Source organism: Emydura macquarii, unplaced genomic scaffold, assembly GCF_026122565.2.
Source record: "Emydura macquarii macquarii isolate MOO-44397 ecotype Brisbane River unplaced genomic scaffold, CSIRO-AGI_Emac_v2 contig_1253, whole genome shotgun sequence".
Taxonomy (NCBI): domain Eukaryota; kingdom Metazoa; phylum Chordata; order Testudines; family Chelidae; genus Emydura; species Emydura macquarii.
This window is the reverse complement of record NW_027131390.1, coordinates 54379748-54394226: the sequence shown is the minus strand read 5'-3', so window position 1 is coordinate 54394226 and position 14479 is coordinate 54379748. Positions and strand designations below refer to the sequence as shown.

At 37.5% G+C, this 14479-nt stretch overlaps 1 protein-coding gene across 6 annotated transcripts in view; it reads left to right on the top strand.

Annotated features, from left to right (window-relative positions):
- PARD3B (par-3 family cell polarity regulator beta) overlaps nucleotides 1-14479 on the top strand; it is a 656325-nt gene that overhangs the window by 620556 nt on the left and 21290 nt on the right. For 5 of the 6 annotated variants that reach the window (XM_067548843.1, XM_067548841.1, XM_067548844.1 and 2 more), the window contains one exon: nucleotides 1860-1939. In XM_067548843.1, coding sequence (XP_067404944.1) covers nucleotides 1860-1939 — 80 coding nt within the window. Of the gene's footprint in view, nucleotides 1-1859; nucleotides 1965-14479 lie in introns of those variants that run through there. The other variant, XR_010919815.1, reaches the window with a different exon arrangement.

Here is a 14479-nt window from a genome sequence, read left to right as displayed (position 1 = left end):
AGTAATTTACATGATTTTTGTGCTCAGCAGAAGAAAGCTTAAATCTGTTTTTTTTTTCTTTGCTTTTCCTTAAAAAAAACGGGGGGGGGGGGGGGGGGGGGGCCAGAAAGTTCTGGGTTTGTCTATCACCAGAGTATCCAGCTATTTAAGGAAAATTACCAAACTGCTCAAATTAGAAGTGTGAGAACAGCTGAAGTGACTGTGAATTTTTGTACTCGCTTTCTACATAAAACGTGTGTCACTTTTACTGGTAGAAAAATGAACAAAATAATCTGTTTAGCCTTCTACCCTCCTTATGAAATCTAGGACTGTGATTTTTTTTTCCCCTAAGTGAGGCACGATTAAAGTAGGGTCATTTCAAATCAGAGATTATTATCTTCTGGTACTCATCAACCCCTTACCATTTTGATTCAAATCAAGAGGAATTAGCCAAGGCCCCCTCCAGAATAAGTTGTTCATTAGGAAAAGGTTGGATTATTACTAATATTAGCTCCAAAATGTTAGGATGCAGACTTGGCATAATGCTACTAGTCTAAAATAATTTATAAAACTCTGTCTAGCAACTTAATCTGGTAATAAATCTGTTTGCATTGGACTTGTTTTTTGTAATGGATTTCTCTAAGAGACATTATACATGAAAATATTATATACAGGTGAATAAGCCTTATTACAACTTACTGCACAAACTTTCTATCACAACAGATTTTAAATCTGTTCAGTGAAACTGACATATTGTGCATAAATTAAAAGACTGACAGAAGGGTTCTCTAACCTGTGGAATATGAAAAATATGTTAATTTTAGTTTGTTTCCTCTTTTTATAATCAGACATTTACAGACAGCCTCGTGTGATTTATTTGTTTCTCCTTAATGAATTGTTAAAAAGTGTTTGAAAAGGCATTAAATCTTCCCTTCTGTCATTAATCTGTAAAGGGGGAAGGGGATTTTAAATGGCATCATAGTATATTGCTTTATAAAATTGCTGATTCTAGTAGTGCCAGAATCGGAATACATACTAATGTAGGAAATACTGAATGCAGTCAGTGAGCCTTCTGCATTTATGGAGGAAAGACTAATAGCTCCATTTTAACAAGGCTCTTAACACTTGGCCCATCAGCAGGCATTGAGTGAGTGAAATTGAGAGAACTCCTGTGAGCTAAAAGCATGTAAGTTCAGCATTCCTTACCCCACTTTGAGTCTTCCTGAAAGGATTTTGTACTTCAGCCACCACGGCTACCATCTTGAAAATAAACCAAGTAGAGAGCTGATGTTTTCACTGAGCACCTTAATGCTTCACTTCCGAAACTACACTAGGGCATGGTAAATGCACTGAAGTCCCTGTTGCACATTCAGCTTTACAACAGTGTTATGGAAAGCTTCTGGATTTGTGTTATGAATGAAAAGGTTTTTTTATATCACATTTTTTACTGTAGCAAAATTGACAACAGATGATAAACAAACCTGGAACTAATATGTAAACTCATTCTTTCCTTTGAATTATGTGTGCATTACTCAGTGATATAAAGAGATGCTTTTATTTAATCAGATTTATCTCCTGATTTTACTGAATTACAAATGGGAGAGTAACCAAAAAAGTTTACAGTATCCCTGCTGGCCTACTGCCAAGGGAATAGCACTGAGGAACATACCTGTTCTAAACAGTCTTTTGATATGGAACCCTTTCTTGTTAGCAGTGATAAGATTAAGTACAGGATTTGTGGATTCTCTAAGCCCCTGCCTTTCTTTTGTTGATTTTGGCACCACTGCAGCATCATTTGTTCTGATTATCATTTTGAGATGCATTGTCAGTAACTGGGGTGTATAATTGATCTTCATCGCTAATTACTCTTCTCTCCACAGGTGTCTGGAAAAGGTCCAGAGGGGAGTTCACACAATCTCTACTTTGAAGGGATGGAAAGGCAATATGCATCCTTACCCAGGTACATCACTGAGGCTTCCTCATGCACTGATTCTCCCTGCAATTTTTAGGGAAATCTGTGTAGAACCGCCGTCTGGCTCTGAAATGTGATATTATGTGGCAGTTTTGTCTCACTGCCTTCTGCTGATGATTTAGTGCCATCTTTATAACTGTATTAATAATTTAGACAGTTGATTTAAAAAAAAATAAAGTCGTTCTCATTGAACATGTCAGCAAGACTCATGATCCACAGGGAAAGAACATGACATTGAGGAAGTTTACTGTGCTAGAGTTATATAGCAGGTCTTAGCAGGGCATAACTGTGACAAAGTTTATAGTGCTAAAATCACAGTTGGCAATGACAGAGCGTTACTGTGAGGAGTTTGCACTGCAGTAGTGACAGCTACTACAGTCCCACCATTGCTGGAAGTAAAATTTGACCTCTTCCAACACAGTAACTATTTACCGTAACTCAACCCCCTTGGAAATGAGAGAATTTGCAGAGGGTTTTTTTTTCTTATTGAATAATGATGAATAATTTTAGTCTGGAATCAGCAGGGCATGACAAAGAGGAAACCTTTCAAAGATTACAATCCAGGTTCTGTGGGAGTTATAATAGCAGAGTGTGAGAATTAGCAAGATAGAAAAAGAAATGAAGAAAGGTTAGAGCAGTGGGGAGAAAACTAAAATAGAGAATATTCACCCTCCAAGCATGCTAAGCAAGAAAGTGGATATCAGGTAGCTATGTGGAGGAGCATGTTTTTCTAAATGAGGATGAAACAATTAACTAGTGCCACATTTCCTGGGGTCCCCAAAGGGCATGGCACATCAACGCTGGTATTTTTAGGAAATAAATGAGTGTGCATTGTAGCTACATCTTTTCATCTATTTTTTCCATTTGAGTATTTGTTTCTAAATGTGTTATTGCAAAGGTTGGATTGACCTAAATGTAATATGGCATACCACTATAAAATAGAATATAGTGAATATCTCATTGCTTGAAAGTAATTAGATCTCTCTAAGAAAAGCTGTTATACAAACTTCAGCATTGTTGGACTTGAGTAAAACTTTTTAATGCATGCTGTGTTGTTTAAACCACAGAATGCATCCGTGGTTCAGTGACTGCCTTTTATCGACATACATTGGTGGTGGTTTGCAATGGTGTTGGTCCCAGGATATTAGACAGACAAGGTGGGTGAAGTAATATCTTTTATTGGACAAACTTCTGTTGGTGGAGGAATGTGCTTTCAAGCTTCACAGAGCCTCAAAGGACCTGAAGACAAGTTTTTTGAAGCTTGAAAGTGTCTTCCGTCAACAGAAACTGGTCAAATAAAAGACTCATGCACTTGTCTCTCTCATATCCTAGGACCAACACTACTACAGCAGTACTGCTTTAATAGAGTGCTATTTGATTCCCAGCAATGTTTTCTATATTTTTCCTGTTCTCATTATCCATATAAATGTCCAATTCTTTTTATTGAATCCTGCTAAGTTCTTGTCCTCTGCTATACCTTTTAGCAACAAGTTTCACAAGTTAAGTATATGTAAAGAAAAAAATAGTATTGCTTTTTATCAGTTTTAGATTTTACTGCCTTTCAATTTTATTGATCATTCACTTGTTCTTGAATTATGAGAAAAACTTGAAAAGCAGTGCCCAATATACCTTCTCTGCACCATTCATTGTTTTTAATTTCTCTTTCATGTCCTCTCTTATTCGTCTTCTCTCCAAACTAAACAATCCTTTTCTTTTCAATCTCTCTTAAAATGGTAGTCTCCCTATGCTGCTAATCACTTTCATTACTCTGAATTCCCTCTGATTCAGCTCTATCTTTGTTTGAGATAAGATGACTAGAATTGAACACAGTGCTGCAGATATGAGCATACCATTCTTTTATATAATATTAGAATGAGTTCAGTGCTATTTTGCATCCTAATGTCTTGTTTGCTTTTGTGACTGCTGCTACATCCTTAGCAGGCCATTTCTATGAGCTATTCACAATGATACCCTGAGGAGTTCTATCTGACTCAACCATTAATTGCCCCAACTTCTTCTCAAAACATCAGTTACTGCTGGTGGAAACTAGACTCCATAACCTAAACCTCAACCGAGCTTTGAGTGCTTAGGAGGATATGACTGGGAATTTAGGAACTTATCAAGACTTTCTGTAGCCTTTGAGGATTAGTGTAAAGAGAGAGTCACTTCTTTTCAGTGCCTACAAAATTAGGCTGTACAGTGAGGCATACTGTACTTAGTTGGGGTGTCAGTACCTCATTGCCTAGCACCCACACTGCCAGGGCTAAGGTAATATCAGTAGTTTGCCTCCATAATGTTTTAATCATGGAGAGAGCAAGGCGTTGGAGTGATGTGCTCTCAACTGCATGTGGTGTTCAGCAGACGGGCTGCTGTGTTCTGAACCAGCTGTAAAGCACTGGTAAGTTCGGTGGTTTCAGAGAAGTATAGTAATCAAGCCCAGGGATCATAAATGAGTGGATCACCATGGCAAAGTCTGAATCCAACAGAAGAGGCTGTAGTCTTCCTGGCAGCCACTAATGGAAATGAGGATTTTTTGCAGAGCTGGCCATTTGAATATCTGGAAGTACAGAGGAGTCCAGGTGAAAACCAAGTCCAAGAACCCTGTTAACAATGTGGGGGCAGATTTGCCAATCTACTTTACATGGAAGGCACTCAGATGCTATGAGGAATGGGCAGTAGTACAAAACCTTAAGATAGATAGATGTCCTTAACAGAGAGTGATGTTTCAAGATGGCATGCATGTTCTTCAATGTTTTTTCCTCTCCCCACCAGTATCACCTCCTTCTTTCATGGGCTCAGCTTTATTCAGCTGCTGTCATCCAGTTGCTGATCTCAGTCAAGCCATAGGATGCCTGTGGGATGGTGCTGTTTCCATCTGATGTGGATGTGACGTATAGCTGAATGTCATCTATGCACTGCTGGCATTTTAGTCTAGGCTGTTCACATTCTGTATTAGAGATCTCTTAATGATTTCAAACATGGCAGGAAGAAGAGATCCCTATGGAACCCCACAGATGAGCACTCTGGAGGCTGGGGAGGCTCAGGTTCCTGTAACTGACTACGGCCTGACTGGCCTGTCCACAGCATTCTGCTGCTTAGCGGCTTGGAATAGGCTAGCGGCTTGGAATAGCTCATCCTGGACAGTGTGATCAAACTGAGCATCTTGAACATTGGGGGACATTTTTAAAAATTTGGCAGTCTGACCTAACAGTTAATTATCAAAACCATTCTCGCCTTCCTTTTATCAGCTAATAAATGCAAAAAGGTGTAATTGAATGTAAACAGCCAGCTTTTAGGACTAGGAAGGGGTTGCAGTGACCATTTCCTAACAAATTAAGCACATTTCTAATCTTACAAAGATTTATAAAACTAGCTCTCTGTCATCAGCATGTGGCCAAGCAGACAAGTAAATTTTAAAAGTCCCAGGGAGGAAGGGAGAATACTTCTGCAACAGGAAGAAAAGCATTCCGGCTTGGGCTGTGGCTGATTTCTCATGGAAAAAAAGAAATCAGCACAGTAGCAGGAATAATTAGATGCCCCTGTAATAAAACTGTTACTGCTACCTGGCAACAAGCAGGAACCATGTTGGAGAGCATGAGAGATTGGAATGAATGAACAAATGAATGAACAGAAGAGCTTTGGCATCCCTCTGAAATGGGCAAGAGGGAACTAGGGTTACCATCACAATATTTTGAAAAATATGCAGTTTGTTCCCAGGTCACCTGTTCAACTCTGAAGGTGTGTGAGGCTATCTACAAGGAAGGTCTGATTGTCATTGGTAGCATTCCCAAGCTCTGATGTTATATCTTTCATTAAAGTTCAAATCCCATCTTTAAAACAACCGTGGCTCTTTGCCCTATTGCCTTATGTTTTCATCTTCCTTCCCTGTGTGTGCTAAGAAGTTTAACCAAAGCACAATGGGCCCGATTCTTAGCTGGTGTAAATCAATGTAGCTTCACAGGCTCATGACCTCTATTTTGTAGCAGAATTAGAAATAATGTGGTTCTGTAAGTGCGCTTGCCTTTTCAACAAAAGCAGCAGAGAATTTAAAATATATGGCTGTAATCCTGCCCCTACTGAGCTCAGTGACAAAACCCCTGCTGACTTTGATGGGAGCAGGATCTGTTCTATGTAAGGTTATTTTTTAATTAAAAGTTGAAATAACTTCTGTCTGTTAAAAAGTAGGCAACAGCCTTAAAGGAAGCTTTAACATGTGACTAGTTTACTCAGTAGCCAACTGAGTTATGTGGTCAAGCTTTTATCTAAGCTAGTACCAGATCATGAGCTTTATTTTAAAACATCTAGAGAGAGGCAAATGTTATCTGCTGAGTTATTGATGTGTTACTGTGGCAGGCCAGTGACAGTCCTCATCTCATGCTGCACTGTGCTATATCATCTCCAGAAGGGAAGCAAGATGGTAAAAGCTTTGCAAGGAAGATACAGTTCTTGGCGCTCAGTAGTTATGTGATGCCCCAGGGTTAAGGCTGAGTAGTGCTGAATAGTATTATTAAGCAATGTTAAATCCTCTCTCTCTTAGAAGGAAAAGGGCTTGATTCTTATGCACCTCAGGGTGCTATTTGGGAAATAGAAGCATGAGGAGTCAGAAAATGTAAGGAGCCAGAAAAATATTTGTTTGTCTTCAATAACCCATCTCTCTCTCTCTTTCACATTTGAAGTATTTATTTGGTGAAATCAGTGGACAAATATGAAATTGAAGTTGTTGTTTTTTACTTTGATTTCATCGCAGTCAGTATTAATATAAGCTATAATTTTGCCCAAGACAACCCCAATTGGAGAAATCTTATGTTCTAAGCATGAAGAGTTATTCCTTTTTACTAATGGATTCGGAAGCAAGCTCTGACTAATAACTGAGCTGTCAGTCACTAAGACAGGCCCAGGGATTGGTGAGTGATGCTGTGATATATATCACAAATCTCAGCCCCCTTCTTAGGAAGAAATGCTGATTATAAAAAAAGTTAATGTTTCAGTTCCTCAAGCTCCAGATCCAAGAACAAGCATTTGTGGCAAAAAGAGTATTAAAAATAACTGTAAAGACTAAAAAGATTAATTCATATTCTATCGATCATTTCTGTGGCCAGGGAGAAGAGGGCTGAGCAAATTGGCGCTTTGTACTTACAAGAGCATTTATGTTCAATATAATATGTACCCTGAAGATGGGAAATCTATAAATGTATTAATTAAAGAATAGGCACCATGGTGGAGTGGCTGCACAATGCATTGCCATATAGGAGGCTCATGTTCAGGATCCACTATGCAACTTGCACTTCCTAGGTAAGTAAATAAAAGTAATATCATCGATTCCAAAGCCAGATGGAGCCATTGTGATAATCTAGCCTGACCTGCTTCATAACACAGGCTCCTAGAACCTTACCCAGTAGTTTCTGCATCAAGCTCATAACTTTTGTTTGAGCTATAGTATATTTTATACAATGATATCTAGTCTTGATTTTAAGATTTCAGTGATGGAGAATCCACCACTTCTCTAGGTCAGTTGTTCCAAAGATTATTCACCTTCTGTGTTAAAAAATTGTGCTTTGTTTCTAGTCTGAATTGGACTAGTTTCTGCTTCCAGTCATTGGATCTTGTTGTGCCTTTTTTGGCTAAATTAAAGAGCTGTCTATTATCAGAAATCTCTGCTCAGGTAGGTACTTGTAGACTATAATCAACTCATCTCTTAACCTTCTCTTGGATAAATTAAAGAGACTGAGCTGCTTAAATTTCTCACTAAAGGCATGAAGACAGCATTGTCAAAGGGGCTGGGACCTTCCCTGCAGGACAGTTTATGAGGTAATCTTGACATTCATTTAGGCAAAAGCCATTTCTTGCCATTCTGTGCAAAAGAAGAGTTTCCATAATAGCTGCTGTCATAAAGGAGAGGCCTTCAAAGAGTCAAACAGGAGGAGCACATCCCTCACCAAGCTCCACTGGCTTCCTCATCAGTCACTCCAGCTGCAGTCCAGCATAGGGGTTGATTCGTGCTGGAAACCCTCTACTGGGCCCTCTACACCAGGGTAAACTCCCTTAGGGGAGAAATAAGCCTTTTGATACTGAAAATATCTAAAATGATGGTTCTTCAGTGTCTGGAGCCTTGAAGCCTTCTGAGTTGACACCAGCTATATGTCAGTTTCCTGACTGTAATATTTTTATGTACTTTCACATTTGCTCCCAAAAGAAGGTTCTTTCATAGCTAGATTGGTGCTTATGAAAGTCTAGATCCCCCTCATTTCTTCTATTATTCTCCCAGACAGCTCTCAATGTTTTTCTTTTTTATTGTCACTCTCCCATCTGCCTCCTACTGCTTATTGCTGTGGGAATGATTGTTGTGGTGAGTTTCTTGACAGTGCTGAAATGTTTTGCTCAATGTGCCACTCTAATTCTGCATACTTCTTTCTTCCGTCCTCATCTTGGCCACATACTGTCAACCATTGTTTCTCAATCACAGAGCTTTTATTCATTGTATTCTATGTGGTGGACTCATGAAGTCACCCTGATGTTACGCTTATCTGATATCCACTCTGCTTACCTCCTTCACTGTTTTCTGCTGCATCATATAGTGGTTTTACACAAAAGAAAAAAAAGGTGGTGGTGATGATGGTTCTGCTTTGAAATTCAAGGAAACGATGCTTCACTGTGCTAATTAAATATGAGTTTACAAAGATAACATTTAATTTTAGATTTAAATATGCCAATTTGGTTCACGGTAATTACAAAACATAGCCACCCATGGTCTTGAAAAGCCAGGAGAAGAAAACACATCAGCTTCAGCAGGAGAAAGGCTGCAACAAGGACTGTAAGGTGCAATAAATTAAAGATATGCTGTCAACTTAATTTAGGCCCAGAATCTAGATCTTGTTTAAAAAAAAATAGTGTAAAAGGGTAAATGAAGAGAAGGGGATTCAAAAACTTACTATGAATAGAAATTTTATTTTACGTGTTTGAATTTAAATATGTCCCCTTCTGTGTTGCAAACCCAAACAAAAGAGGATTGTGTTAGTGTGTTGCATCAGAAATTGAATATAACTAGGATTAACTAGAAACAAAAGTGAACAGCCTAATTTAATTGTCAAAGCCAAATCCAATATCAATAATAAACAAGAAGCATTTACAATGGAACATTTGATTTTTATTTTATTTTATTTTCAGTTTTAATAATCTAAAGGTTAATATTAGTAACTTGGGCAGGGATAATTTTAAATATGATTTTTATCTTGATTTATTGAAAATACAGCAAAATCTTAAAATCTGATATCTTCCCATGCAATGATCTCATTATAAGTGAAATATGTGTAGGGTTTTAGTTGGTTTTAAAGTCCTGACAGGTGCGTTTCAAATCAGTTTTAATGGGAATATTGTCCTATTCAAGGACCTCCAGGAAAAGGGTTGCAATAAAACAGCCAAGATGAAATACACACAGAGAAAAAAAAAAGATCATTCCTCCATGATAGAGCACTAGCTTGGGAACTGAGCTAATGTGCTTGTTTAAAGATTAGCTTAAATCCAAAATCACAATGAAGTCTAACTACCTAACTTACTTTACTTACCACTGTCGGGTAATAAAACTGATTACTACAAAAACTGCCCAAAAGCCAGATCTATCAAGAAAGTTATTATGCTTCTAGGAGGAGCGTCTACATTCTGAATGGAATTTCTCATACCATCCATGCCAATCATACATAGCACAAACATGGAGATATTCTCGTTTCTGCATATTGGTATGTGCAGAATTTTATGGTGAAATTGTGACCCAGTATCACACGTGATGGCTTCAGTCTTATTTTCAAACACAGTGTCAAAATCCAATCCCCAAAAAGTGCACAGAAATCATAAACGTGTATTTATTATCTTAAATAATGAAGGTCTTCAAATCAGGCATAGAAAAGCAGGCAGCAAATAGGGACCGTTGATGTATCTTTTAAAATGGGCTTCCATTTAAGCAGACATGACTTTCTCCAGAACTCCTGTCTAAAAGGAGGAGTTGAAGATTGTAAACAGGATCATAGTTACAAACATCTTATAGTAGGATTTAAAAGTGAAGAGGGTTTGTTTTTAGGAGTAATTTCAGCTTCCTTAAAAATAGTGGAACATTAGTTGAAATTAACAAGATGCTTCCTATCTAAGCCAAATTAGGTCTTTAATACTGAAAGGCATTCTTTAAGAAGGTCAAGGGTCAAGACATCAAGTCATGAAGTGCAGCTGTCAGGCCACTTCTGCAATTTCCATGGGAGTAACTAAAGAAAATTCAGCAAAGAAAATATCTACAACAGCAGGGATATTTCTTACAAAAACTAAAAAACAGATCTCCCAGAAGAATACCTCAGAGGTGGAGAGGGGAGCTGACAGAGGTGGGTTTTGTCAGTTTTTCTAATAAGCCACTCAACTCCTTACAGTGAAGAGTCAGTTGAAGCAATATGGAATGGTTTAAAAGTCAATTAATTTTTTGAAACCGAACAGCTGGCCTAGGTAGCAAGTAGACATTAGTTTGGATAAATAAATATTCTTTAAAGTGTCACATGTACAAAAAGCATGAGTCTTGTTGAGAATTTAGTGTATGTCAAGGCATAAACACCTCCCACTAAATATAAAGGTACTAAATTCTGCTTAAAAAAAACAAAAAGATTTTCTAGAAAAAGGCTATCTCCAAAGAGAGACATTATTATACATAGTGAAATTATGAAGACATGGGCTCATTAACAGAAAAAGCAGTAGTATTAGCCAGTCTTCCAAGGAGTACAAGAACAAAACAAATTTTCAGCAACAAAACATTAATGAAAGAAATAAGTGTCAGTAGAAAGCGTTTTAGGTTGAGATGAAGGATCTGTGGACAAAAGATAAGTGAATGCAAATTAAATAGAGTGAGATCAAATTAAAAAATAAAGAGTATGTCCCACAGGATATATCAACAGAGTGACATGTTGAGTGAAACCTAGGGAATGAGATGTGCTACGAAATGTAAGTGTATCCTCTGCATTATCAACATGGATCTTGAAATCGCCCAGGAGACTAACAGATTGGGAAGCTCAACTGACTGGTTTATAAATAGGAGAGGTGTATGCTTAGGGTGAAAACATAGCAGCTTAAGATGCATTATAAATTAAATCTGATCTAAAAAGTGTAGACTTTGGACTTTTAAAGTGAGAAAATGGATTTTGTTTTGATTGAAGTTCACTTAAAATAAGTTGAGAAAAAGACAACTCTTCCAACCCAATCTCTTGAAATTGACTTTCTCTAGATAAGTAGACCTGGAGGTGAGATTGAGTGACAGGCCTTGTCCAATGGAAAGTGGCAATAATACCCAATAGAAACAACCAGCAGAGGAGAAAGGAGAAGGAGTCCAGTAATACATACCACTGATACACAGAAGGTACAAAAGTCCAACTTTTTAGCTTGCTCCATCAGTATTCTTCAGCAAGCTTCTAGCAGCATTATCCAGGAATGTTTTACCCATTCTATCAAGATTCAGCTAGACTCTAATAAACAAACAGATATCCAACCATCTTATTACTAGTGTCCACCAATAAGGGAGGCTGCTCTCGGTTTTTGTAACCTCAGCCCATCACCTAGCCTTCATCCAATCTTCACAGGAGAGATGTGATAGTTTAATTATAGTAAAAAAGGTGTTATCACAGAGTTATGCTCTCATATTTGCAAGATGCAGCCTCTCATAGCAAGCATCTAAAATGCCCTTAACAACTATGCAACTGCATATATTTATGGAACAGGAAAGAGGAAAATATGATGAGAAAGTAGAAAGATAAGTTTTGTGGGGGCCATCCTTAATTGGACATCTTAAGAAAATTACAGGCCACGTAAACCTCAGCGACTGAAATATTATAGTTCTGGTTCATTAGCAAATATGCAGCACACATACCACAAGCACAAATGTGCTACCACACACTAAAAAAGCAAATAAAATGGAATGCCATGAGGGCTAATCTGAGCCATGCAGAAGCAGACGGGCCAGACCTTTTAACAACACCGAAGTCAGTGGTCACTGCTATTCTCAGTAAAGCCATGGCCACCTTGTGGGGAGAGAGTTTAACAATATTAGTGACTAAAAGGTACCTAATTTGGGATTCAGAGAGATCACTTAAAGAAGTTAATAGTAAAAGCCGTTGGTAGTGCAGCTGTTACCGCACAGCTCATGCAAGTGGCGGCTAGACTGCTTCTGTTGCTTGAGTGAGGGATGTATTTCTCTGTACCGTTTAGATATTGGCCTAATAAAAACATGTCAAGGCAGTTTTCTAAACTTCATTTTTCATCCATCTTTCTCTTCATTAATCCATCCAAGGTTCTTTTATTGCTCCCATCAGCATAGTATCCAAGTGTGGTATTTTCTGATTCTGTCTCATTTACATTGACTAATAGCAAGAAGTAATATTGAAGTCAATATGGGCATGAACCAATGCCAGTTGAAGTCACTGGTAATATTCTCATTGACTTCAGTAGGGGTGTTGGATCAGACCTAAATGCAGTCATGGCTCTCATGGAATAAATTCCTTCATTTCTTCAACCACACAGTAAATTCCCGAGCAGTGTGATAAACTCTGAAGCCATGTAACACCCAGGATTTACACATTTGATTTTCTCATCTGTACTCTGCCCCACAATCCAGGACTACTACTACCATTCCAACCTTTCAAATAGAAACTATTTTGTTTTTTTAAACAAAAGAACCTTCCACAGCATTCTCTCTCTCTTCCCTAAATATGAATCAAGTAAAACCAAGACTGCAAAATAATTGTGGTCCACACTCCATTCAGCATCGGTAATGTTCAGACCAGTCATAACATTGGACCAACAACATTAAGGTCCCATATCTCATGGCAGCTTGGAGCTAATAAGACCTGAAGTGTCCCATTATATCATTAAAGAAATTGAAATCCCTGCTTACCTGTGATATGCAACATTCATTTCTAAACCTGGAAAAAAAATTGTTTCTTGAGTTCTTAAATAAATATATATATATATATTAGGATTCATTCTTCAGTCATTTGAGGCCTGTATAAAAACTATAAAACTATAAATTTTCTTCAAAATGTGGCATAAACAAAATACAAGATGGTGTCAAATGGTATAAAGGTTTTATTGACACTTATTTGGGAGGCTCTGTGGAACTCATTTCTGGCTTCACAAGTAATGTTAATAAGTAATGTGGCTGTGCCATATTCATGCCAATAAAAACTTTATATATGTGTGCATATTAATATATATGTGGACATAAATAACACATATACCATTAGACTGACGTTTTAAATAACTTTGCATTTTGGAAGCAGTAAAATATTAAAAGCTTAACTGAGTCTTTAGGCAGTGATAGTAGTTTGTTGCACTTAAAATCTTAATGTGCCACAGAGCAAAGTTAAAATACAACTTTATCTGGTTAAGTAGGTGTTAACAAAATTCATACTTACTGACTTTAATCTGTATTAATGTGGGCCTCACTTTGCTAGTATAGTGCTCCTTTTTCATGTGTTAAAAGCTGAGCAGGAAGTATCCCATTTTGGTAAATATTACTTTTAAAAGGGTTAATCCACTCTGATAAACCATTTAATGGAAAAAGGGAAAGCTCTGCTTCAAGAAGACTCCAATAGGCATTAATTTAAATGTTTGAGCAATTGATAGAGAGGTGAGAAGTAATGTGAGCTGGGAGCTGTTCCTCTGGTCAGCATCCTCTGTGCCCAGAGTAATTGATATCTCATACTCTTGCAGCAGCTGAAAAAACAAAACAGAGCATGGAAACATGTCCACTACATAACAGCCATAGGGAGTGAGAGAAGGAGGGTGTTACACTTTAATAGAAAGTGAATTACCTACCATTTTTGTTCCACTTCAGATGTAATTCAGCAAGGAGAATGTGAACTGAGTGTTAGGTTCTCTCAGACCAATCTTTGAAAATTGGCAGCCATGCATGGTGGAAGAGAGAAGAACTACCAGTATCAAGTGTGTGTAAAAAGCTCCCATGTTAAGAGTGGACCTTGAGTCAGTGGGAGGTCCTGACATATTTAATAGTAGAAGTCTTTTTTAATTTAAAGAAGAAAAATAGCTTTTGTTGTTGAGGTCAAAGCAGGTACTTTCCAATGCAGTCTCTGTAGGATACAACAAATTCTGGCAAGCAAAAACAATCTGAGGGATTTCACATCTGAAAATCCAAGAGAATGACTTTTTATATGGATCAAGGTATCAGCATACTGTGTTCATATGAATGTATTTCACCCCTTTTGTTGAGACTGATTTGGCATTTTCATTATGAATTTTGACTCCATTTCAGTTAAATAAAACTTTATTGAAAAATAGAGACGCAATATATATAAAAAGAATGGTGTGTGCACTTTTACAAGGATGGTATGAATCTCAGTTGAAAAAAAAGAAAAAGAAAACATCCAACCAGGAGCAAATGTATTGTTATGCTGTACAACCAACAGCAAGTAATAATTAATACTGCAGAAACAGAGCAAAACCAAAATGAAATAGTACAAAATTAACACAAGAAGGTTATAATATAAGAAA